Source organism: Lithobates pipiens, unplaced genomic scaffold, assembly GCF_037356315.1.
Source record: "Lithobates pipiens isolate NorthernLeopardFrog02 unplaced genomic scaffold, aLitPip1_a1.2 Scaffold_16, whole genome shotgun sequence".
Classification (NCBI taxonomy): Eukaryota; Metazoa; Chordata; class Amphibia; order Anura; family Ranidae; genus Lithobates; species Lithobates pipiens.
This window is the reverse complement of record NW_027507748.1, coordinates 618960241-618988190: the sequence shown is the minus strand read 5'-3', so window position 1 is coordinate 618988190 and position 27950 is coordinate 618960241. Positions and strand designations below refer to the sequence as shown.

General features: G+C 42.6%; 1 protein-coding gene across 1 annotated transcript in view; it reads right to left on the bottom strand.

The window, feature by feature from the left end:
* USPL1 (ubiquitin specific peptidase like 1) overlaps window positions 1-27950 on the bottom strand; it is a 143342-nt gene that overhangs the window by 23702 nt on the left and 91690 nt on the right. Inside the window, exons 3-5 of the mRNA XM_077484487.1 lie at window positions 11122-11250; window positions 4854-7707; window positions 4196-4282 (exon numbers count right to left, since the gene is read on the bottom strand). Of these exons, the coding sequence (XP_077340613.1) occupies window positions 4196-4282; window positions 4854-7707; window positions 11122-11250 (3070 nt within the window). The remainder of the gene's footprint in view (window positions 1-4195; window positions 4283-4853; window positions 7708-11121; window positions 11251-27950) is intronic.

Below are 27950 nucleotides of genomic sequence, written 5' to 3'. Positions count from 1 at the left end.
GCAGTCCTTAACCCTTTAAAACGTACAGACCCGACAACTGGGTTTTTTTTTTTTACACACAATCGGGTGGCTGGGTTTGTGTGTAAAACAGACTGCTTCCATCTGACAGGTAGGAGTCTTTTGGGTGGCTGTGCTGCAGCCTGTTTGCTTCCACACCCCCAGTAACAGCTCCCCTGTCCTGTATATCAGGCTCTGCTTTGCCTGGGACTGACACAGTGGCTAGAGGTGTGCGGACACATGTCCACTCTCACTTTCCTGTTGGTGACCTGGAAAGCGAGGTGTACGACGTCTCTTCTGGGTCACCCTGTCACTTTCTCTGGCTAGCATAGCCAGAAATCAATGTGGAGGTCTTATTAACCACTTTCAGACCGGACCAATTTGCTGGTCAAAGGCCAGACCACTTTTTGCGATTCGGCACTGCGTCGCTTTAACTGACAATTGCGCGGTCGTGCGACGTGGCTCCCAAACAAAATTAACGTCTTTTCCCACAAATAGAGCTTTCTTTTGGTGGTATTTGATCACCCCTGCGGTTTTTATTTTTTGCGCTATAAACAAAAATAGAGCGATAATTTTGAAAAAAAACGCATTATTTTTTACTTTTTGTAATAAATATCCCCCAAAAATATATAAAAAAACATTTTCCCCCTCAGTTTAGGCCGATACGTATTCTTCTACATATTTTTGGTAAAAAAAAAAATCGCAATAAGCGATTGATTGGTTTGCGCAAAAGTTATAGCGTTTACAAAATAGGGATAGTTTTATAGCATTTTTATTAATAATTTTTTATTATTTTTTTTTACTAGTAATGGCGGCGATCTGCGATTTTTATTGTGACTGCGACATTGTGGGGGACCCATCGGACATTTTTGACACCATTGTCATTTATACAGTAATCACTGCTATATAAATGCAGTGATTCCTGTGTAAATGACACTGGCAGTGAAAGGGTTAACCAGTGGGTGGCAGTGTAGGGGTTAAGTGTTCCTAGGGGTGTGTTACTAACTGTGGGGGGTTGGGCTTTCATTTAGTGTACACTGATCTCTGCTCCAATCACATGGAGCAGAGATCAGCGTCACTAGTTGCTAGGCAGAATGGAAAAATGTTGTTTATACAGCATTTCCTCCATTCGGCCGCTCCGTGAGACGATCGCGGGGATGCCCGCGGCGATCGAGTCCGCGGGTCCCGCGACCGGACTCACGGGGGTCCCGACCAGCGCGGGAGCGCGCCGCCGACGGCGCGCTCCCGATGGCACGGCGGCAACGAATATTGGACGTACATGTACGCCAATATGCCTGCCCGTGCCATTCTGTCGACGTACATCGTCGTGCGCTGGTCGGGAAGTGGTTAAAGAGAACCTATCTTAAAAAAAAAAAAAAAAAGCACACCATTACATAGGAGATTCTGCTCCCAGTGTGATGAAAAAAAAAAAAAAAAAAAAAAAAAAAAAAGTTTACTTGCTAAAAAATAAAGTTACACCTAGGCACATAACACAACCCCCAGCCCCCTCAAAAAAAAAGAAAGCACAACTGTAAACACACCTGTCGGGGGCACTTACGCATGAAAACGTAGATTGCGATACACTTTACATATTGCCGCACACACTGGAGTAAGAGCAATAATTATATAGGGGCTTTTGAAGTGTCACCTATAGAAAATATAGGGTACTGAAGTTTGTCAACTTTGTGAGGGCCTGCAAAATGACAAGGTTTGCCATATTTGGTATCTATTTACTCAGAGAAACCTCGTCTTTTATATTTTACCAAAAATTTGCGTAATTTATTGCATTTGTTTGCCCTAGACTTCTAAAGAGTGATTTTTACAAATATTTTGCATCTCCTTAGGCCTTTGCAGTAAAATCGTGTTATATAAAAAATTGGAGCTACTACTATTTTATTCTCTAGGGTGTCTGCTTTCAGAAAATATATAATACTATTTGGGGGTTTTGTGTAACCTTCAGGTCCTAAAATTATTTTTTAAACGTGTGCAAAAAAAATGCAAAACCTCTGCCACATAAGAGCAGACTCTCTTAAGCCTCATTTCCACCATGCTGCAGAGTTCTATAAAATAGCCTGGAGCATGTGGGTGGCACACCAATGTACAATAAAACAAGGCTAATTTGCTGAGAATTAGATTCAGCAACATTTACTCTAGAAGCCATAACCTACTCACTCAATTTCATACCTGGCAGCTGTCATTCCATTTACACTAGACTGCAGTCCGAATAGTCCAAAAACGTATTAGTCACTTCGTACACACCTGAAATGAAGGGGTGCCACCTAATTAAAAAATAAACTGCACATGAAAGTTTTAAAGCAATTGACTGAGGTGCCTCCAGTGACAAAGGGGTTAAAACTTTAGTTTTACAAACCAAACCGAGATTTAAAAATAATGTACAGTAACATGACAAAAAGTTTGGTGAAAATTATTATGGGATTGGAGGTCTTATCTGATTAAAAGTGATTTGTGCCACAGGGAAAGACTAGTTATTTTTCTGTTTAATGTATTTATATTTTATTTAGACAAATCTCAGGAGTCAGGATGTTAAATAAAAAATAAAATAAAAAACAGCTGTTGCCAAACCTTCAAGTGATGTGAATAGGGACCAATAGTTTCTGAAGCCATGCTGACCCTAGCCTGTCTGCCACCTGCAAGGGGACTTAGGACAGTGAAGGTACCAGCCTCCTGCTGCTGCCGCGTGGGGGAGGGGGGTACTTAGCGCTAGATTCACCACCCTGGGGCGTTCTGTGAATGCCACTAGTAGTGCCTGTAGTCCCTAGGAGGTTCCCAGTTGAAGAGAGGAGAAAACTGTCAGCAGCAGCAGCTCCCACCAGCGGTGCAACGATCTGCAGAGCAGCTTCAGCATTCAGCAAAGAGCCATCCAGCATCCTGCACACACAGAGTGGATACAGGAAGCAGCAAGAGAAAGCACATGTAATGCTGCCACAAGAGGCCAGCGGTGAAAGAAGCGCTCAGGCTTTATGAAAATGGCCGCCAATGTAATCAATAGGAATCCTAAAGAAAATGGCTGCTGAAGCTCACCAGGGGAATTTATAGCTTTCCCAAATCCAAGATGGCCACCGGAATGGCGCCATGGGGTGACAGAGCAAAAAATAAAAACGTACGGCCTGCTAACAGTCATAACAACCTCCATAAACGTGTTTTGGGACCCCCAGACCTGGACCAGGACCAACGCCAGCCGCACAGACCCCCCCACAGGTGAGAAACAGTGACACACCCCCACAGGTGAGAAACAGCGACACACACACACACACCGCCGACAGCGTATGCAGCCACCCCCCTCAGAAGGGGGGGCGATAGGGACTTGGGAGAGAAGATAGGGAGGTGTGGTGGCCACCAAATCGACCCCCCAGGAAATGCCCAGCTGCTCACCCCACCGAAGCAGGGAGAGCCATACTTACCAGTCCTGGTGAGCTGGGAGACATGCCATCACAGACCCACTCCTGCGCAGTTACAGGGTGGCTGCTGGCCTCGGTATACTGTGATCCAGACATCAGTAGCCGGTCATATGTATACCCCGGAGCATTGAAGCTCACCGACCACCTCTGGAGCCGAGGCATGTCGTGGCCTGCCGAGCCGTAGCTGCAGCCTGCTCACGCTCGATGGCTGGACTGGGGAGACTACAAGGATATCATTAACCAGCCTGTCACCCAGCCGGCAGTTGATAGAAGATCTCATGATCTTTCATCTTGCGCAAAAATATGGACCGAGAGGCCCGCAGGGTTTTCTAGGTCATTCTCCTTGCTAGGGAAAATAAAAACTGAAGCTGCTTGGAGCAGTGGGAAGGGTTGATAGCACGGGGGCCCACCCCCCTGGGGCGGGATTAAAGTTCTATGTATTGTGTAACAATTTTGCCTAGTTTCTCCTAATGGCAGGCTATACAACCCATTTAGTTACAGAGAGGCGCTATGTCGGTCGGTGAATATAAGAGAAATACCTGGGAGTTTTTAAGTTGGGTTTTGGAGGTATGTAAATTGCCTAAATCTATAGCAAGGGCATTAATCAACTTTACTCAAAGCTGCACACTTTGTTTTCACTTACAGTCGCCCCTTACGCTAGACAATGTCAGCCATTTACAGCTGCTCTAAAATACAACAAAAACGTCTCTAAAGGGAAAGACAATAAAACCGACCAGACATTGCGAATATACAACCAAACATCAAACAAAAATTCTTACCCAATTCACACTTCAATAGTGGCTTTAATGTGTCAAATATGTGCATTCGGACTTTATTGAGACAGGTTTCAGATTTGGTTGGCCTTCCTACAAGAAAAATAGATGAGGATTTAGCTTGGTGAAATTCCCAAAAGCAAGGAGAGTACACAACAGCAGAAATACCTGTGTATAATTTACCAGAGATAAACAAGGAGAAAGCCAAATCTAATATTGAAATAAATGTTTGTGGGAAAACAAACAACATTTCCGGAGATCCACTTAACTGATGCCTGTGCACACAAGGCTTATTTTATTCATATTTTACCCACACAATGCCATTAAATTGACTAGTATCTGTGTTCCATTCAAATTCCAGAATGGGCTTTTATTTCTCCCTGTCGCTACATTGGGGACATTTTACATTTTATACTGTTTTTTTTTTTTTTACAAAAGCACCATAAATTAACAGAGTGGGAAAAATTAGAGCATCAGACTGGGTGTCCATCTACATTCATTCTGATTTCTTGCTGTTGTGTTACCCAGTATACCAGTACAGGATAACTACATCAAGAACCGGGAGACAAGCAAAACTAAAAATCTGACATGTCTATCCTTTATTACTAAAAGAAGTGTTCCAATTTAACTTGTGAATAAAAATTTATGGTGGAAGGAAGCTCACCTGTTTGTTTTTTTTTGGTAATCTGTTTGCACAATGCAGTGGCTTCCTTGTATTTGGCAAAAAGGTTGAGAATGAGGGATTCCTTATCGTTTCCATGCTTTGCGACAAAGAAACTAAGCGTTCTGGACTGCACCAGAGCTGATAATAAGCAATCTAACCAACATAAAGATTTTCGGTTCTTCCATTGCAGGAGTCTCTGGGAGTTCTCGAAAGTCCTGGCTTCAAGTATCTCATCGGAAGGACTTTGCTCTGCATTCATTACAGAAAGGTCTAAGGACCCACTTTCAATGCTTTCATTGCTCAGAGTGCCTTCTGAAGATGAAGTATTAGACAAATGGATACTATTCTGAATATCATCATTACTGACGTTTGGGTTTGTTACTTCCATCTCATTTGTGTCGGTGTCCTGAACACATAGCTTGTCTAGCCTAGCTTGCAATAATTTATCTCCTTTTGGCTGTTTGCAATCTGCAGAAATGGTTTCCATTAGATCGGCATCACATGTAGGACTGGGAACTGCTAATAACTGATCTTCCATGCGGTGCTCGGGCTGTATGTCTAGCAACAGGTCAGGTAGGAGAGTATTTTCAAAGGAAGTTTTCTTAGGGGTTCTTTTAGATTCTGGTGAATCTATTAGTGGAGCATCATCTTGGTCTCCACTACCAAAATCTTCTATAGCAGTAACTGTATCATGCAAAGGACAGGCCTCTGTCTCTACTAGATCTTCTGCTTGTGAACAAGGCGTTTGGGCACTTGCATTGTTCTCCAACTGGCTGTTCGTCAGGGGGGCAGGGATTTTAGCATTATCTCCATCATCCACATCCATTGCAGAAGTTCTATTATATGAAGAACCATTGACATCAAGGACAGAATTATCTTTCATAATGAGTGCAGCCTGAATGTTTCGAAGAGGTGTGCTCACTGCACATGGTTCCATAGAGTCTTGGTTCAATTTCTTAGTCCCCAATAAAGAATGGTCTGGTAAAGGTGTGATCTCTTTCTCTGCGCTACTGTCCTCTTTTTCAGGTACAGAGCATACTGTATTACAGATCCCTATCAGGGAGGAATCCTCATGCACAGACCTAGTCACTGGAGGGGAGTCTAAGGGCGTAATTCCATTACAGACACTCTTCTGACAGCTGTAAATCCGATCCAGTCTCTCTGACTTCAGAGTATTGGGTATTATTATTTCTGCAGATGCCACACAAGGACTGTTTTCCTCTATGGGACTAGATGGTGTAGCACAAGGGGTTAAAGGCACATAATTTAAGCACTTCTGTGACTGGCACTCTGGAAGGGTTTCCTGCAGTAAAGCAAATGTAGTGGCTGTTTCAGAGCCATTTTGCTGGCAGTCTCCCATGATATCAGCCTGGTCTGATAAATGACTTTCCGATAAAGAGGCTCCTTCTGGACTAACAACCTTGCTAGAGACCACAGCAGCATCTGTCATACAAGATGTGCCAAGCAAATTCAATGAGGAATCCACTTCTAAAGAACATTCAGGTTGGATATCTTCCACTAAGTGAGAAGAGGTTGTTTCAACATGCATTTTCTCTGTACCTTCCTCCAGCTGTAGAGACACAGACAAGGGACAGACCTTCAAAGGTGCAGCTGTGAGCTCTTCAATAGCTTTCATAACAGAAGCCATAGAGCATAGTGGCTCACACACATCCACAGAACCATTGTCTGATAAACACGGGGGCTGAAAGTCATGCAGTGAATAGGATGCACTTATCATTTCGCAAGAATCTTGCGGCAAGTGAAACACGGGTTCTAATGCTACTACTGGGTTATTTTTGTTCTCTTCAGCAGCAGCTTCAACATGATGCTGAGAAACAGATTTTAATGAAGTTTTGTTCAAATTCTCTCCAGACTTATCCTGTTCTAGAACAGTAAACACTTTACTTTCAAATGATGTAGACTGACTGTCCTCAGTGAATTCACAAGGTATTGACAAACCTCTATGTTGCTTATCCTCTGCACAGCTGCCATCTTCTGTAGCAACTGTGTTTTGCAGTACATTGTCTGTGCACTGCAGTAAGTGGGAGACCCTGCTTTCACTGAAATCTTGTAGAGTCTTCTGTATAACATCACATGACTGTGCCAACTCCACATCTCCCAAAGAACTCAGAGAAACCGGCATAGCACTCTCTCCATTGCAAAGGGTAGGTGACACTTTACTGTCCTTCATTTGTGAACAGAGCCGATTCTGCAGGAGCCCAGTAGACAAATCCTTACTTTTAGAAAATAACACAGATTCTGAAGATAATTCACTGTCTTCCAGAATGCCTGGGCTTCCATTCAAAGTGATCTTGTTATCGGGATTCAATTTTTTCTTCATTTCAGGCAAAGGAGATGGCCCTGGCTTCTTGAGTTCCTTTTCCTCTAGATCCCCAGTTTCAGATACCGTATTTGAGCTCTTACTAGCATCATTGGTGCTATAGGACTTATCTATTATTCTATCATCTTCACTTTGCAGCAGTCTATCACAAAATCTATTCAGAACAGGTGTAGAACTGAATAAATCTGCAGTTTCCGGCACATTTAGTTTTGTAACCTCTATATCCTCAGTCCAACCGCACTGGGATATTTCTGAAGGTGGTGTATCATGTTCCCATGGTGGCACACTTTGTGCAGATGTACTGCTTTCAGCTTTAGCAGAAGTAGCTGCATTTATGGGACTGTACTGGCCAAGGAGTGGCAGATCAGACTTTAATCGCTTCATATTTGGCTGGGATGGGGGCGACAGCTCTGAGAAACTCCTCTTTATCTGTTTGCTTGGGCACAGATTCTTCAAGTCTGGAGTGTTCGTGATTATGTTATCCAAGGGGGTGTATCCCAGGGGATAAATACACTATTAAAAAAAAAAAAAAAAAAAAAAATACGTTAAACCAATAAAGGCCAAACAATAACTCACGGCACACAATTAAAGACTGATAAAATGCTTACATGCTAGCTATTTTACCTGAAAAAGTATATGAAAACTTGCAGCCAATGGTTAATGGTCGGTATTGCTCCGGCCGGACTTCTAGCTCACCGCGACCAACAGCGGGTGCTATGGCCACAATGTTTGACTTCTCCCCGACATTCACAATTCATAGTAGAAAGTCACTTTTACCAAATCTTTTTTCCCCTTCCCATTAAAAACTTTATTCAGCTGTATACGATACAAAACAACCATAACCCCTCCTGACAGACCTGGCTCTTCACCCTCTGTTTTACCCCATTAGCAGCTTAGATACAGGTGTGAAAAGGAATAGAAAATGGGAAAGGGATGTGAGAGGAAGACAGGGAAAGGATGCTTGTTGTACCATATACAGCTGAATAAAGTTTAGTAGGTAGAGAATACCAACTGAGGGAATGACAATACATATATCTTATTATCCCCGTGACAAGATATTGCATAGTCTTGAACGTCCAGTGTCTGTCAGATTGCCCCTGCCTACCAGTTGGGACACAGCTGACCTTCTACTGTGGGGTTCCTCATGGAGATGCAGCAACTGACTAGTCCCAATGTATTTTTACAGTTGGAGATTAAAGTTCCCTGAGGAAGCAGATCAGTTCCAATGTGTTTTGCAGACTTGATCACCAGAAATTTCCATCAATCAACCTCTATTAGATCTACAATCATGTTCTGCCCTACACATGTACCCACTACACGTTTAGGGCAGAACATGATTGTAGATCTAATAGAAGTTGAGTGATGGAATTTTTTTTATTTTTTTTTTTTTTTTAAGTTTATATGGTCGTAATTAGACTAAATGTATAACAATTTTATCAATTTGGAATAAAGTGAATTTGATTTCAAAATAATCTTTTCAATGACTTGCCTCGTTGACAATCACACATCCCTTAAAGTTCTACGTGAACAAATGGGAGGCTGTCATCCCCTAGACGTTGTTCTTTCCCCTTTGTTTTCAGCTGAATAGAGTTTCAGAAAACATTTGGTAGTTTTGTGTCCTAAGCCGCCCCAGCTCCCTGCTGGGCAGCACAGCAAGGTCATGGACCTTCATTAATACTACATTGTAAAAAGAGACCCGTAACTCCCTAATGAGGTAATTTCTGTACCAAAAGCATGTTCAGTTTTACACCAATGCTGAATTGTAATAGAGCCCTAAAGTGATTGCTATATTAATAGAAAATAAATACTTTATGTCAAACTTACCTGCTCTGTGCAGAGGTTTTTACACAGGGCAGCCCAGATCCTACTCTTCTCGGATCCCTGGCTGAAGCTCCTAACCCCTCCCTTTTGAGTGCCCCCACAGCAACCAGCTTGCTATGGGGGCACTGGAGCTATCCATTCAGATACAGAGCAGCTGTTCAGCCTCATCCCCTTTGTTTTGATTGACAGCAGTGGGAGCCAATGGTGCCACTGCTGTGTCTCAGCCAATCAGGTGGGAGAGTCCCGGACAGCCGAGGCACTAGCGGACACCGCTGTATCGAGATGGGTCTCAGGCAAGTAGTAGGGGGGCTTCTGCACGCAGTAGGCTTTTTATCTTAATGCATAAAATGCATTAAGATAACAAACCTTCTGACTTTGCAAACACTTTAATCAAAATGCCCTTCTTCCTTTTAGTAGTTGAAATGTGCTGGGGATTACAGAAAGCTAAACCATTGTGTTTTAGATAAGGGGTTCGCATTTCTGCAAGATTGTTATTTCAGTCTTTGCCACACTGGGGAGGATTTCCCTCACACTTCCAGAAATCGTGATCATTGATAATTTAACATTAACCAGCTCGCGTGCATATATTACTGCACAATTGCGCCGCTGCCCCGATGCGTGTGGCTGGCAATTGCGTGCACGAGCGCCAGCACAGGAATTTGTGTGTGGAAATACACAAATCCCTGTGCTGTCAGAGGAGACATGTCATTTGTTCCTAGTAAGTAGGAACAGCAAAAGGTCTCCTCTCCTACTCAATCCTATATACAGTTAGAACACACATTTAACCCCTTGATCGCCCACCAGTGTTAACCCCTTCCCTACCAGTGTAATTTACACAATCAGTGCATTTTTATAGCAAAACTGTGTCAAAAGGGTCCGATATGTCCGCCGCAATACCACTAAAATAAAATAAAATAAAAAGCCAAAAATCCCATAGTTTGTAGACGCTATAACTTTTGCGTAGACCCATCAACATACACTTATCACGATTATTTTTACCAAAAATATGTGGAAGAACTTTTTATTATTTGTTTTGGACAGAGTGGTGATGAATTAGAACACCCATCATGTTTTCATTGCGGTCTGTGCCCAGATCCAGTCTGTTTGTCCTGTTTACTGTTATCACTGAAAGTAAAAGAAATTCGCTAATTTTGGGTTGTTCCCAGAAAAGTAATAAAGGGGAACTCTTCCAATGGGGGCACCATTCACTTGCAGGGATTTCATCTCACTTTGTGATTTGGCTAAGGGACAAGAAGCGACGGTAAGTCTAAATGGTACACAGATGCAAGAAAAAAAATAAAAAATAAAACCTGACAGGGATTGTAACCCTCCCTTGCTCTATCCAATGTGGGGAAAAAAAAAAAAAAAAAAAGGGTATGCCTATAGTTCTACTTTAAGACCCTTTCCAATTCGCTAAAACCTTTTCTTTTTTTTGGACAAGACTTCTACTTTGAAAACAAATGACTGTCAGGGTGTTTTTATATTTACATGGAGATCCGCTAGCTTTTTTTTGTAACAATATAGGTTTAAGGTTTTACAGAGATTACAAAGGATACAAAAAGGTATAGTGCAAAGTGTATAGGGGAACATATACCTTGAATTCCGACAACAAAACACAGCCTGGTCCCCGGACCTCAGCATAAGGTGTACACAGGATGTTGTTCAACCTCTCCTGAATGATTTAACTTGACAGCTAGAAACCGGCGTGTAAAAACAGCCGTTTGGCTGCGTTTACGTATAGGAGCTTTTGAAAAAAAAAAAATTGTTTTCAAAATAGCCAAAAATTAAAAACGCCTGTAAACAAAACTGCGTTTGAAATGCCTCTAAAACACAGCTTCTGAATGCAAAAAAATAAATAAAAAAAAGCTTCTAAACGCAACTGCCTATAAACAAACCTGTGTACATATACTGATAAAATAACAGAGGAGAGTTCAGCAGCAGCAAAAAAAAAAAAAAAAAATGCCCAACAGCTCCTACAGCTTTACCAGCAGCAGTGTACACGAGGCCTTAAAAAGATGCAGTCACTCTTCCCACACAGTACAAAGTAAAAATGCCTTTTAAATCTTAAACCTGTTCTTTAAATCAATGTAGTCAATGGCATCATACCTGTGGTTCAGAGCAGAGGAAAATTGATTGAGTAAAGTTGATGCGGTATGTCTTGAGGACTTGGCTCTGGCCCTTGGCCTTACACAGTGGACACAATCCATCATGTGGACTTGTAAAGGTGCTACTTTTCTATATAAAAAAAATAAATAAAAACATTTTGGTTTCTGGTCACAGCAATTGGAGAAACATGATGTGTTAAATCTTCCAAAACAACCTGAAGGCTCATTTAGTAAAGAGTTCTTACTTCCTAAATACTTATTTGAATGTGCAGTACACATTGCACGCATTCAGAATACATCCTGTACTGGCTTTACTTCAGCAAATTAAATTCTAACTGGATTGGCAATTAAAGAAGACCTGCACGATGTAGAAAAAAAAAAAAAAAATAGAGAGAGAGAGAAGGAGGGAGGGAGGCCGATTTAAGATGCGAGTGTTCTGATTGCCTGCGGCTTCAATAATTTCAGCATCACTAACCCAGGACACGCATGTAGGGAGTTAATTCAGGGGAAGTCAAAACTATCTCGTTTCAAGTCCCCCACATTCAGTGGACTGAGCGAGGCATTTGCAGCCAGGAAACTAGCATTCTAAAAAGCAAAACAGTTGAGCGATTGCAGTTTATGTATTTTGTCAGTGCAGGATTTCCTTAAGAACCGAGAATGCTTTATGGATTAGACACCAGTATCTAAAAAGTAGATCATCCAATAACTTCAGTGCATGGTAAGGTGCGTTTTCATTAAGACAATGAAGTCCAATAACGAGATGTAAGCCATGACTAGAATCATGAAATACAACAATCTACAAAACATGTCAGAAAAAAAAAAAAAACAGATTTAATAGTAAATTTACTCAGCAACATATTAAATATGAACTGGGGGATTTGATGTAAGTTTAGGATCATATAGAAAACATTTTTTCTACATTTTACTTGTCTTCTCGCACTAATTTTATGTGCAACTTTGTGAAATACTGTTGAAGTACACCAAATGGCTGCCTCAAATTAACGTTAGAAGCTACGTACTATTACCATGTACAATACTATGAATCCACATTCATAAGCATGAAAAGCAGAGGAAGGGTGAATACCTTTTGTCAAACTCATTAAGTTGTATTGCTCCAAGTAAAACGAAAGCACAAATAACACCAGATTTGGGAATTTTATAGGCGTTACCACTGTGGTAACCCTTCAGTTAGGAGATACCAGAGTGCCATCTGCTGGTTGTAGATAGCATGAACTATTTATATAGATCTTTTCAAATTAATCCAACTAAAGAGAAAAAAAATCATATTTCTATTTTAATTCTGAACATAAAGAAAAGGTACTTTGGGATTCCCTTGTTCAGTGGTATTCACGTTCACACAGTATTTCTATTTGTAATAACTGTATTGCCTACCATCCTTCCAGTACTATACATAGCTAAACTAGAGCCAAGCTAACCCTGCACCAAATACATTTTAAAAGGCATCAAAAATTGCATAACAAGACTCATGGGGGTTGATTTACAAAAACTGGAGAGTGCAAAATCTGGTGCAGCTGTGCATGGTAAGCCAATCAACTTCTAGCTTCAGCTTGTTTAATTGAAGAGAAACACCCCAAAAGGGGAAGCTACGCTTATTTGCCTCCTCCCCTGGCTCCACATTTGGCACCTTTAGGGGGAAAGCAGGTACCTGGTTTTGACAGGAACCCGCTCCCATTTTTGGTGGACTCACAAACTCATCCAGAAGTTGGCCCCCCCCCTCCCTCCTTCCCCAACCACTGGGCCCTTTACAAAGCGCAATATTCTTCGCATATGCGCAGTAGGAAACTGACTGTGAATTAGCAAGGCTTCACTGCCAGTTTCCCTGCACCTGAGCACTGAATGAAAAATTGGCTCGGGCGAAGACCATGCTGGATTCACGGACAGGTAAGTGTCCTAATATTAAAAGTCAGCAGCTACAGTATTTATAGCTGCAGACTTCATTGTTTCTGAAGGAGCCTGGAGCTCCTCTTAAAGCTTTGACAAAAAAAAAAAAGGAAGCCAATTGGTTTCTATGCTGAGCTGCAGCAGATTTTTCACTCTCCAGTTTTAGTAAATCAACCCCCATGGGATCTAATATTTGGCAGGAAAAAGAACCCCCTTTTAAGCACTGCTCTTCAGCCTTTCTGTAGAAAATGGATTAGGATTTCACTCACAGGTACAGATTTTGTTTTAGATAAAACAGACAGACAAGTATCAAACCTGGAGGGAGGAAAAAAAAAATTGATTTTTTTCAAGGAGCCTTTAAAATGGTTTACAGATTACTTGAAGGGTATTCAATAATTGGAGATTTACCAATGAATATATATTTTTATTAATATAGCAGGTTTATATGAAGCACAAAAAACACAAATAGGAGAGAAAACCTTAGCAATATAGAATGTATCTTTGTACATTCCAATCTTTCGCCTTTTTCATTTTTTTTAAGATTTCCGTGGAAAACAGAACAATAAAAAAAAATAGGATATATGCGCAGATGTAAAAATATAAAAGAAGTTTCACTGACTTTTCCCGTGCACCCCACCATCTGAAGTGAAGGCTTAGTTAAAAATGACCCTTGTCCAACCAATGATACCGTAGATCCAGGAGTCTCTGAAGCCATTGTGGTGACCCATTGGCTTATTTTGTGTTATATGACGTGTAACCTGCCAGCACCGGTAAGGACATGTCAAAGTACTCTGAAAAACAAGTGAGTAGGAAAAAAGTTATTTATCAGGCTTCAAATTGAAATATGGTTGATATATATATATATATATATATATATATATATATATATACACACACACACACACACACACACACACACACACACACACACACACACACACAGTAGAAGTAAAAAATCTATTAAAGCAGTAGCAAAACTAAATAAATAATAAAAAAAATTGTATAGCAACGGTATGAGTTCTTTCCTTCTACAGGTCTTGTTTACTAATGTAGACATATTTTTACAGTAAACTTTCAGAGATAGAGATGTGCCATTCCTTACTCCCTTCTGAAAACTATAGCTGCCAGTCTGTTCTAACCAACAAAATTCAATATTTTCTGAGCCATCCACCTAGAACAAGCATACAGAACAGGCAGTCAGTAAAGTCAGAAGTCCTTAACTACACACCAGCTCGGAGTGAATGGATTAAAGTCATTGTAAAACGACCCATTTAGTTTAAAATAGAAAGGAAAGGCAAAACATTGTGTATAGATATAAAATAAATAAAAGAAAAACCACACAAACATGTTATAAATACCTTGGTGTGGTGTGTGTTCACATTCCCTTTGTTCTCTGCTACTTAAGAGCTGGGTGAGGAGAAGCAACAGTATACTGATCTTCCCAGTGAAAAGCTATTTAGAGAACTGACCATGGTGTGCTCTCCTGCCTAGTGTGGTCAATTTTTTATAGGAAATCAGAGGGACTGACAGGAAACACCAAGGATTTCACAGAAAGGAAGCAATACAAGGAGCAGGGTACTGTCTCATACAAAGTACATGGTACAGCAGACATCAGAAATATGAAATGTTGGGTTTACATGCTCTTTAAAGAGGAAGTAAACCCTGATGGGTTTACTTCTGTTTCCCTGCAAAGATAAAGCATAATGGACTACTATGCATCGCATAGTGTGTCACTTACCTGACACAGGAGCCAGCGATGTCACCGCTGTCCCCTCTTCCACGGAGCGTCCATTTTCTTTCCGGGTATTGTGGCTCCAGCGCTGTGACTGGCCGGAGCCGTGATGAAGTCACTCCCGCGCATGCGCACGGGAGCCGCCACTAACGGCATATCGCTGTTAGCAGCGGCATGCTCAGTGCGCCGCTGTCTGCCGCGCATGCGCCCTAGACAGTGCCTGTCTTTTTGCAAATATCTCCTAAACTGTGTAGGTTAAGGAGATATTTCTTGAACCTACAGGTAAGCCTTAATCTAGGCTTATCTGTAGGTCAAAGTGGTCTGTAAGGGTTTACAACCACTTTAAAGTATAACTAAAAAGGCAAAACTTTTTATTTTTGGATAGAGCGGAGAGGGATTAGAACACCTCTTAGGGTGAATCTCTCTAATGGTGGCACAGGCAGAAATAAAACCAAATTGTCCTTTTTACCATTATCATTGAAAGTGAAAGTAAAAGAAAAAAAATTCTACCCCCCTTAACTTGCAGGGATTTCCTCTTATGCCACGTACACATGACCGGTTTTCCCATCAGAATAAACTCTGAATGTACAACACAACACATACGACGGGACTAGAAAAGGGAAGTTCAATAACCAGTAGCCAACAGCCTCCATCTCGTACTTGGTTCAGAGCATGCGTAGTTTTTGGGCCGTCGAAACAGCATACAGACGAGCGGTTTTCCCGATAGGAATTGGTTCCATCGGAAATATTTAAAACGTGTTCTATTTCTAGGTATGTCAGAATTTCCATAAAAAAATAAAAGTCCAATCAGGCATACACATGATTGGAATATACCGCATGATGAAAAGCTCCCGTCTGACTTTTTCTGTCGGATATTCCGCTCGTGTGCACGCGGCATTACTTTCCGTTTTGGCTTTGGGACAGAAGGGAGAAGGTACATTTCCACATTGGGACACTGATAACGAAAAAAAAAAAAAAAATCTGACAGGCATTACTCCATCCAAAATGAAAAATAAGTGTTTTGCCTATTCTACTTTAAATCAGCCCTTCTCAACCTTTTAACATTGAGGAACCCTTGAAATAGCTTTCCGGTTTTAGGGAACCCCTGCTACAATTACTATAGCTGGAGTTTATTGTACATAACATGACTGCTCATTGCTCAAGGAACCCCTAGCAACCTTGGGAGGAACACTGGTTGAGAAAGGCTGGCTTAAAGTAATGTAGCAACTTTTTCCCTTTGTTTAATTTTTTTTCTCTCAGGATCGCAACGGACAAGGACTATTTTCCGGCCTGTCTGCACCCATCTGGGCGCCTCTTCCTAGCTGCGACAGCTCCTGTCGGACTTTTTTCTCCCCAGTTTTGGGACACCTCAGGTGATGCGACCTCCCAGTCGCTAGTTGCTGATAAATGTGTGTTAACTGCCTTTTTCCTCCCTGGTGGTTTGCGACTGTTATTATGGTTACTCCTATTTGCACTTATATTTTGTATTCCTGATGGCTAAGATTAGATTTCTTTCTTGGAATGTTAGGGGGCTGGGCAGTCCGGTGAAGAGGCTGGCGGTGCTGCGGCACCTTAAGGATATGAAAGCTGACATTGTGTGTCTGCAGGAGACACATTTTGCTCCTGCTGGTACTCTTAGCCTGGGTTCTAGACTGTATATCCACCAATACCATTCTACTTACTCTGCCTATGCAAGAGGAGTGAGTATCCTAATTAGACAGCATGCCCATTTCTCTTGCTCCCAACAGGTTATTGATCCGGGGGGGAGGTACATTTTTTTGTTGTGTAAGCTTGCTACTATACAATGCATTATTGCCAATGTTTATATCCCGCCGCCGTATTCGGCGGAGATTCTTAGGCGCCTAGCTGGGTTCATGGCACAGTTCCCTGGCATACCCCTGCTGGCGATGGGTGATTTTAATAACTATGTCAACGGCCTGTGGGATAAGATTCCAACTCCTCCTGTGGTCCCCTCACGCCCTAATGGCGATACTCCTTTTGCAGCTCTGTTAGCTGAACTTGGGTTGGTTGATGTCTGGCGGAGAGCCCACCCCCACTCCCGTTTGTACTCCTGTTGCTCTCCAGCGTTTGGGAGCTTGTCCAGAATAGACCTGGGACTGGGGAACTCCGCCCTCCTCCCCCTAATTAGAGATTCTGGATATGGGGTTAGACATGTATCCGACCACTCCTCTTTGTGGATTGAGATGTCCCTGTCTACTGACCTCGCACCTAGGAGTTGGAAGCTTAACCCCTTTTGGCTTGCACTTTTCCCGCAGCCTGACCCCATTGCAAGTGCCCTTAAACTTTTCCTGCAGGACAATTTAGGCTCGGCCTCTATAGATGTAGTATGGGATGCAGCTAAGGCCTTCCTTAGGGGGCAATTTATCACTACTATAACTGATATAAAACGGAACACTAAAGCTTGGGAACTGGAGGTCGGTAGAGCACTTAGAGAGTCGGAACAGGCCTATGTTGACAACCCTTCGGAGGACACTAAGAGGTCTTGGTTGGGGGCGCAGTCTATGTCTAGACAGGTAACTTTACAACTGGCAGAAAATAAAAGGTTTTTCCTACAACAAACACACTTTGAGGAGGGGCAGTCGACGGGCCATATGCTGGCTCTGCTGGCGAGGGCTCAGGGTTCCGCTCCTATGGTTCACTCACTGTGCGAGTCGCAGGGGGTGACCCACTCGGATACCCCTGGGATCTTGCAGGTATTTCGATCCTTTTATGCAGACCTGTACTCCTCTAAGGTGCAGCCCGGTGACAGGGAGATTGTGGACTTTTTGAATGGTTGTGATATTCCATGCCTGTCTGCGTCGGATGGAGAGCTGTTGAACGCCCCCTTAACGGAGGATGAATTGGCTTCTGCACTGGAACACTCTCATAATAACAAAGCTCCGGGGGCGGATGGTCTCCCATCCGAGGTATACAAGCGTTATGCCGGTGTTCTTTTGCCAACCCTTTTGAAAGTGTTTAACAACGCCTTAGAGACGGGGGTCCTACCTGCTTCTATGAACGAAGCAATCATAATTGTACTTCTAAAACCGGGTAAGGTAGCGACGTCACCGGACGCATATAGGCCCATCTCCTTGCTCACGACAGACGTTAAACTATTGGCTCGGGTCTTGGCAACGAGATTGTCTCTGGTAATACACAAACTGATCCATAGGGATCAATCAGGATTTATTCCCTCGCGTTCCACTGCCCTAAATATTCGCCGTTTATTCCTGAACCTACAGGTCCCTGTGGATAACCCCGGTAATCAGGCCATCCTCTCGCTGGATGCGGCTAAGGCCTTTGATAGTGTTGAGTGGCCTTATCTGTGGAAAGTGATGGAGCGGATGGGGCTGGGCAGTACATTTATTAGCTGGGTCCGACTATTATATGCCAAGCCTACGGCTAGAATTAGAGCTAATGCGGAGCTCTCCGACCCATTCGTGCTGTATAGAGGCACGAGACAGGGGTGCCCTCTGTCGCCCCTGCTCTTTGCCATGGCGCTTGAACCACTAGCAGCCAGAATGAGATCGGCTCCGGATATTGTGGGTTTCTGCAGGCCCACTGGAACGGATGTGGTATCGCTATACGCGGATGACACGCTTATATACCTGGGGGACACACAGGGTTCCCTTACGGCCACCATGAACTTGATTACCCTATTTGGTACACTATCAGGTTTTAAGATTAACTGGGACAAGTCTGTGCTGCTGCCCTTGTCCCCTCTAACGGCTCCTTTGCCCCCTTGTGCAAACATGATCCAGACGGTTGCATCCTTTAAGTATCTGGGGGTGCAGATATCCCCCGAGGTGGCGGAATATGCCAAGCTGAATCTTATGCCATTGTTACTTAAGTTCAGGGATAAATGTAAGATCTGGTGCAAACTACCGTTATCGGTGGTGGGCAGGGTAAACCTCATTAAAAATGGTGTGGGCCCCGCAGTTGCTCTACATTTGTCATAACTCCCCGACTTGGATCCCGAAACGTTGGTTCGATAAAATTGACTCTCAGTTTAGGGAATTAATATGGTGTAGAAAGACGGCCAGACTTAGTTTACTTACCCTGCAATATAACAAGGACGAAGAGGGGTTTGCACTTCCACACGCTAGGATGTATTTTTTGGCTTCGCAGCTCCAGCACCTGGGTGGGTGGGGGTCAGATGACCCCTTGGACCCGATCCGTAGGATACTGGCTGACACGGTCGCCTCGGACACAGCATTGTCCAGATTGGAGGCAGGCTTCCCTCATATGGACAGGGGTTCCCCGACTATTATACTGCTGAATACCCTATGGTCTCATGTTAAAAAACTGCTACGAATACGTGGCTTCCTTGCCCTCACCCCTATTTGGCGGAATGCTAATTATGGTGAACTTTTTAAGCTCAAGGGATTTGGTAACTGGAGTAGGAGCGGCCTTCAGTATCTCTCGCAACTGTATAGTGGACGGGTACTGAAGTCCTTCATGGAAATACATTTTTAAATATTTACAGTTACGTCATGCGCTACAGACACAGGCACGAAGTGTGCAGCTCTCCCTAACGGACCATCCTGTGGTGCAGGGGATATTCATGCAGACTGACCGTAAAGGCATGATTTCTAAAGGGTATGCTATGCTTCTTGACGCGGTGCAGGACCCGGCACGTCTTCCATGTCGGCAGAGGTGGGAGGCGGACCTGGGGCCCGTGGACGCGGAGACCTGGAACCTTTGCTTGTCCTCTGCTCCGTTGGTGTCGGTATCGGCCTCCCATAGGCTCTCCCACCTATACTTACTACATAGGACCTATAGAACCCCAGTTAAACTGCATAGTTGGGGTGTTAGAGGGTCTCCCCTTTGCCCTAAATGTATGCGGGACCATGGGGACCTTATGCACATGTTCTGGAGGTGCCCGAAACTAAAACGGTATTGGGCTGGAATTCTTGACACTATATCTTCAGTGTTCTCTGTTAGTATTCCGCGGTGTCCGTTGGTCTGCCTGTTGGGGGCCCTGGATGAGGAATCATTGACGCCCTCGGCCCATACGGCCATTATTAGGTTACTATACGTAGCCAGAAAATTGATAGCGCGATTGTGGATAACCCACAGGGTTCCCACCAGGCAGCAATGGATAGAACAGGTGAACCAGATGCTGATCAGGGAAAAGATAACATACCAACACAGAAACGCACCGCACAAATTTAATGCCATGTGGGGGGGATGGCTTGAGGTCCCGGGACTAGCTCCCCACCAACTTATACAGGACAGACTTTTACAGGTTGACTGAAGGTCCTAGGACCTGTACATGGAGGTACATAAATGCTCATGTTCCCGGGGTGGGTCTAATTCTATGTCTCTCCCTCATCCGGTAATTGTACGGGGTGTAGGGAGACACCAGTAGAACTGTGTGGTGGGCTGTGGGCCGCAGTATATACTTAAGGTACTTATGTGGTTGTTTCCTGGTGCGGAGTGGTCTATGAGAGAATGTTACTTTTGTTTTTACTTTTGGTTTCTTTTTCTTACCTCCTTTCTTCTTTCTTTTTTGGTTTTATTGATATTTTCCATGTCTCAACAGTCTTCAAACCGAGTCTATTTGTATTTTTATATTTTCTGTATACCTTTGGATGTAAAAACCAATGCTACTGTAAGACTGTACTTTACTCCTATGTTTGGTTTGTACCATATGTGTTTTGCAATAAAAACTTATTTGATTTAAAAAAAAAAAAAAAGTAATGTAGCAAGAGAGTCAGTATGGCATCCAGCATTTTCAGAAGCAATGGCAATTGAAATATGTCCGTCCGTAGCAGTTTTTCCAGATTGAGGACCAAAACACACCTTTTTCTGATGCTGCAATGTACATTAAGGATCCATTCACATCAGGAGCTGCGACTAAGCACGTTTGCTTTTGAGCAGCCTATTAGTGTCAATGATCGGTGCCTGGGTCATTTTGAAAATTGTACAGCACCAATACGCATGATACTCTGCACTAGCAAGATTTGTGGGGGTGCCATTAAGAATGAATGGCACCGGGTCTGTAAAGAGGCAGTTAATTTGTGTGCATTGTGGGAAAGTGTGCATTTGTGCAATGCACTGGTGTAAGCCTTACACAATAATCACATCATTCATTTTCAACACCTCAACCCACCAAGGCAATGCAGCTCAGATGCACATACTAAAGAGCACCACAGCATAAAGTAACCTACTACGGAGCGTTGTGAGGTAAGGCATTGGAAAAAAAAAAAAAAAAAAAAAAAAAAAATCACACCACAGCAATACTGATGCCACTGGAAACAAGGCATTAGGGCTGCACTGGAAATAGACGACAACATTGCCCCAACACATCTAGTGTAAACGGCCTTTACTTTTTTTTCTTCACTAGCTTAACTGAAAACAAAAGCGAATTATATGTACAGTAAATAAAAAAAATTAACCTGCAGTCTTGATTGCAGTTTGGCTTTAGAATTTCAGGTATACTTGTAAATCCTACACAAATGACCTACAACATAACCTCTGAGCATTGTTGGTAGTACAAGTGTTTTCATCTAATGCTGCCACAACACTATTTGATTAAATGAATTATGAATAAGACAAAACAAGCACGGGCTGTCCATGCATGTACTCCTCTTTCCATTCCCAACTAGTAACATTACACCGATTCTGCAGAAATACGTTTGCCCAGCTTGGTCTATTAATATGTTTCAGGTTCAGGAAGACAGCTGCAATAAGCACAGATGATACTCAAGTGTTGAGTTCAACAAGTTACTACATTCAATATTAGGATGCCAGCTGGGACTCACAGCCTACCCAATGTGCATTTCAATAACATAATCACATCAATGACATACCTGTACCTACATTTATTTTCCACCAAAAAAGGGCATCAGACTCCTTTCCTAGAACTTCACCTTCATTATCCTCACCACCAAATACTTACAGAATTGTAAGGCACTGGGCCAGACAGTAGTAGCAGAACCAGGGAATGGTCTGCCTATGTTGCACAAATCATAGTCACATGACTAGAGAGGCTACACAATGGCGTTGAGCTCCTGTCAGGACAATTAGAAAGATGTCACAAATCGGTGGAAGTCAGATAACTCATTGTTTGAATATAGACAGAGATAAATGTAACTTGGATGATTATCCTACAAAGGGAACCTGTGATGACAGAAATATGAGAACTGCCATCACCAAATGATTGATAGATGTTCAGAAACAGGTCAGCCTTCTTTTGATCCCAGTTTCATCTATTGAGTTGCTGAGTCGTAATTAAGCCAGCCATAGAGGATACAACCCGTGGTTGCAGGAACGAAAATAACTTAATTCCCCCCATCAACACAGTCAGTGCTGAAGATGGAATCCCTCCCACGCAGCCATTGTTTTCTACCGTCATGGTGAGCCGCCCCCTCCAGGAGAACACAGAGATCACTGCTAGCAGCTATAGCCACTGGCTATAATCGCATCATAACAATTGACATGCTGGCTGTACCCAATCGATCAATGGAGCCTGCCCATACTTGGTTAAAATTTCAGCCGGTCATTGCTAAACCGACAGAATCTTACCGTTTATGGCTGGCTTTAGTATGCAAAATTTCTGCTTAATCCAAGCCCCTAGGTATTCATGATAAAAACACTCAACTCCTATATTTCTATACTCACAGGCAGGGCGAATAAAAATAATCAATGAAAGAAAAAAAAAAAAAAAAAGCTTTTAACCGTTTCCCAACCAGCCACTGCAGTTATACTGAGTTAAGCCGATGCGAGTGTCCGGTCGGCATGATGACTGCCAGGCACCTGTGTGTGTAAACACAGACCCCGGTTCTCTCAGGGGGAGAGGAGACAGACAGATCGTCTTTTCATAATAAGTACGAACATCAATCTCTCTCCTCCTCTAGTCAGAGGTGATCAAATACCACCAAAAAAAAATGTTTGGGTACAGTGTCCCACGACCACGCAATTGTCAGTTAAAGCGATGCAGTGTCGTATCGCAAAAGATGGCTTGGTCATTGAGCAGCCAAAGAATCCAAGCTCTGCAAGCTGAGAAAAAAATGCACTACATTGATGCATTCACACAATGGGGTTGATTTACTAAGACTCGAGAGTCAAAATCTGGTGCAGATGTGCATGGTAACCAATCAGCTTTAGGGCTGAAACAACTAATCGATTATGAAATGAATCGATTACTATTTTCATAATCGATTAATCGGCCAGTAACATAATGGGGTTAAAAAAATAAAATGAGCCCTTTATAGTACAAAAAGAGAAAATCGCTACTGTAAATATTACTTTCACTGTTCTACAGTAAAAAAAAAAAAAAAAAAAAAAAATGAACCCCTTCCGGTAGTGATTATCTGCTTTTTTTTCCTCTATAAAGGGTTCATTTTAGTTTTAACCCCATTAGGTTACTAAACGTCTTAGATCTGGTTCACATCTATGCGTTTTATGGTGCTTTTTGCAGAAATGCACTACAGTTCATTTACATGATTTCCTATGGGACACGTTCACATCTGAAAGGGTCAGGGACTTAACGCAAAATGGTGCTTTATTGGTTCAATTTACTTCAATGGAGAAGCTGCAGAAAAGCATGTAATGCTTTTTTGCAGCAATTTGTGTTTTTTAATCTGCCCAAAAAAAAAGCAAAAATGCAAATTGCAGTAAAATCACGTGCGCCAAAATAAAAAATGCACAGCAAAAAGCACTGCAGAAACAGATCAAAAGCAAAGTGTGTGGTGTGTACCAAGCCTTATGCTGGCCACATGGATCAATTTTCAAATGAGAATATTCAGAAGAAAAATATTTATACATTTGCTGAATGAAAGAAAACCTCAGACACTGTCTGAAAATTCCTTTTGACTAAGAAGTTTTCTATTTCCAAATTTTCCTGTCACTGTAGTTGAAAATGAATGTCAATTTGACCCACTTTTTTTTTTTTTTAAGTTATTAACCGATTAATCGAAACAATAATTGGCCAACTAATCGATTCTGAAAATAATCATTAGTTGCAGCCCTAATCAGCTTCTAACTTCAGCTTGTTCAATAAAAGGTGTGACAATAGAACCTAGGGGTTGAAAAAAAATTGGGGGAAAACTGAAAAAAGTTTTCTGGCAAAAAATAAAAATTCTGGTTATTAAATGTTTATAGATTTTATTTTTTCAGCTGCAGCCAAAATATTTTTAATAGAAATTCTTTAGAACTAAAGGAGTGAAATCCTGGGATTGACCCATGCTCCCATTGTGAAGGAGAAGCAGTCATCAATGAGCATGTGAAGTTATCGCCATAACTGAATAGTTAGAACAAAACTTACAGAGCAGATGTGTCAGGCTCTAGGGCCAACCAATTACCCAGAAGCCCAGTGCTGATGAGAGACACCCAATAAACCTGTAATGTAATAAATATGCCATCAGGATTCCATTCAAGAATTGAAATACTTTGTTACCTTTCCTCCTCCAGCAGCCCAGAGTAAGTCAGTTATCAGATCTGATCTCAAGCAGGAGACAGATACACTTTCATAGGGGGACTGACAGCCTTACACTGTGCTATTTCCATTGTGACAAGGAGAGAATATAACAAAAGCAGCACATACAGCCATTCCAGAGAGGCACAGCTGCACTATTTCAATAGCTTAGATATTCAGATAAAAATGCCTATTCTTGACATATTTGAAGTCCAACTCTAGCCCAGACCTTTTATTAGGTATGACTGAGGGTTGGAAGCTTACTAATCAGGAGGTTGCTTTTCACTTCCTGTCATGATAGGAAATACACCTCTCATGCGTCGGCGCAGATCCAGGGTATCATTCTAAGGTAAGTATTTCATGAGTTAGTATGCGATGCACACTAGCTCATTATGCCTTTGTCTTGCAGGGCTTTTTTTGGGTGGTTTACAACCTCCAAGTCAAAGAATGAGGAAGATGCTCCCTTCATCTGTGCGACCGTTCCCCTGAAGGCTCTTCTCTAAGGCACCCAGGCTTGCGGTAGCATGCTTACCTCCTCACATAAACTACATGACACCAAGGGATCACCCACAGCATCAGGGAGAAGAGATGAGCGCTGAAATTAAGAATACTGTATGTAATAAAGCTTCTTCCTCTACCCCTGCATTTAACCCTTACATAGGTAATTTTTTCATCCTTGAGTTGGGCTTAAACACTTTCCACACTATCTAAAATTTAAAAAATGGTTGGAGGTTAGACTTAAAGAGGAAGTAAACCCTGATGAGTTTACTTCCTCTTTCATTCCCTGCAAAGGCAAAGCATAATGGACTACTATGCATCGCATAGTAGTCCATTATGTGTCACTTACCTGACACAGGAGCCAGCGAAGTCACCACTGTCCCCTGTGGTCCGGCGCATCCATCTTCTCGGTGGGTCTCGCAGCTCCGCAGCTGTCATTCGGCGAAGCCGCGATGACATCACTCCCGCGCATGCGCACGGGAGCTGACACGCGCGGCAGCTCCGTTGTTGAGAATGCCGCGCTCAGTGCGCCTGCGCGCCGCTGTCTACGGCGCATGCGCCGTAGACAGCGTTTCCTGTTTTTGGGCAAATATCTCCGAAACCGTGTAGGTTTAGGAGATATTTCTTGGACCTACAGGTAAGCCTTAATCTAGGCTTACCTGTAGGTCAAAGTGGTTTCTAAGGGTTTACAAACACTTTAAAGCGGTGTTCCGCCTCAAAAAAGTCCTGATTGGAGTGTTCTGGCGGGGGGGGGGGCACCCCCCTATCAGAACACAAAACAGCAGGGGGGGGTCGCTATACTAACGCTGGATTGAAAAAAAAAACTAGTGGTGTGTGCAAGGTTTTAATTTGTTTCATTGGCAAGAATAAATTCTTTCTGCCCATTAAAATTATGTTCAAGCACTAAACATGCCTAGTGTTAATGCACATTTAGGAGCATCAAATGTTTTTAGGGTGCTGCAGCAGGTTTTTTTTCCGTCGCTAAATGCCTATGTGTGCATTGAATAAGCTAGCATGCAGGGGCATCTAGCAGCAGAACAAATAAAACCGCTAGACACCCCCAAGAGTAGTGTTACAAACGTCCAGTGTGCATGAGGCTTTAACGGCTTGTTGCCCCCCCATTAGGGAAATTCTCTCTCTCTATTGTGATCAGTGAAAGTATATTCCCATGGGCAATAAGTTTAAAAGGCTAAAAATGAAACCAATGTGGCTCACGGCCAAAGTAAAAAAAAAATAAAAAAAAAAAAAAAAACCTATAAACTATAAGAAAAGAGCTTTTAAAAAAATATACAAATGAAGGAACACTAGTGTCATTTAAATGTTACAAAGAATATAACAGAATATGTAAAAAGGAAATCAAGGCTGCAAAAATTCAAAACGAAAGACAGACTGCAAAAGATAGTAGGACAAACCCCAAAAAATTCTTCAAATATATTAATAGTAAAAAGGTCAAGTCTGAGCATGTAGGCCCTTTACAAAATAATCTACAGTGGGTGACTGGGGACAAAGAGAAGGCTAATTTATTAAATACTTTCTTTCTTCAGCTCTGTGTATACAAAGGAGCATGGGGGAGCTCATGTCCATAATGGGGGTGGTAGTGATGCAGCCCCAAATCCACAATGGCTCAAAAGTGATATAGTCCAGAAATATTTGAACAGAATAAAGGTGGATAAAGCACTTGGACCTGATGGCATCAACCCACGGATCCTAAAAGAATTGAGCTCTGTCATTTCAAAGCCATTGTATATAATTTTTAGGGACTCATTAATGACAGGAATAGTACCACTGGATTGGCGCAGGGCCAATGTGGCGCTTTTATTTAAAAAGGGAACAAAGTCTTTACCAAGTAATTATAGACCCGTTAGTTTAACTTCTATAGTTGGGAAGATACTGGAGGGATTAATAAAAGACCACATAGACGAGTTCTTGCAGGAAAAAAAATATTTTAAGCAACAGACAGCATGGATTCATGAAAGACAGAAGTTGTCAGACAAACCTGATTTCTTTTTATGAGGCAAGTAAAGCCTTGGACAGAGGGGTGGCGGTGGACGTGGTATACTTGGATTTTGCAAAAGCGTTCGATACAGTTCCCCACACACGGCTCATGTGTAAGGTAAAGTTTACAGGTTTGGAAATATCAGTTTGTAAATGGATAGAAAACTGGATAAAAGACAGAATTCAGAGAGTAGTGGTTAATGATTCTTACTCTGAATGGTCTAAGGTTATCAGTGGTGTACCCCAAGGTTCAGTGCTGGGACCCTTACTTTTTAATATCTTTATAAATGATATTGGGTCTGGGATCAAAAGTAACATTTCCGTCTTTGCAGGTGACAACAAGCTATGCAATGGAATAACGTCCTTTACAGGATGTCTCCAATTTACAAGCCGACCTCAATGCTCTAATTGGGCGACTATGTGGCAGATGAGGTTTAATGTTGAGAAATGTAAAGTTATGCACGTATCATACATACTAGGGGGAGTACAACTGAGGGGGATTCATAGTGGAGAAGGAATTGGGGATTTTGGTAGATCATAAGCCCAATAATAACATGCAATGCCAAGCTGCGGTTTCCAAAGTGAGCAAAGTCCTTTCTTGTATTAAGAGAGGTATGGACTCGAGAGAGAGAGAGAGAGAGAGATCGAGAGAGATCGAGAGAGATCGAGAGAGATCGAGAGAGATCGAGAGAGATCGAGAGAGATCGAGAGAGATCGAGAGAGATCGAGAGAGATCGAGAGAGATCGAGAGAGAGAGAATTATTCCCCTGTACAAATCATTAGCAAGACCTCATCTGGAATATGCAGTTCAGTTTTGAGCACCAGTTCTCAAAAAGGATATTGGGGAACTGGAGAAAGTGCAGAGAAGGGCAACCAAACTGATAAGAGGCATGGAGGAGCTCAGCTATGAGGAAAGATTAGAGGAAATTAATTTATTCACTCGATAAAAGGAGATTAAAGCGGGGTCCCACCCTAAAGTGGAACTTCCGCTGATCGGAACCCTCCCCCCCTCCGGTGTCACAATTGGCACCTTTCAGGGGGAGGGGGGTGGAGATACCTGTCAAAGACAGGTATTTACACCCACTTCCGGTCATAGACTCCCGTGGGAGTCTATGCCTCTTCCTGTCCTGCCGCGCTGTCTGCTTGGACACACACGGGTCCCAGAGACAGCGCGTACAATTCCTATTGCGCTGCGCGACTCGCGCATGCGCAGTAGGGAATCGGGAAGTGAAGCCGATTCGCTTCACTTCCTGATTCCCTCACCTAGAATGGTGGCGGAGCA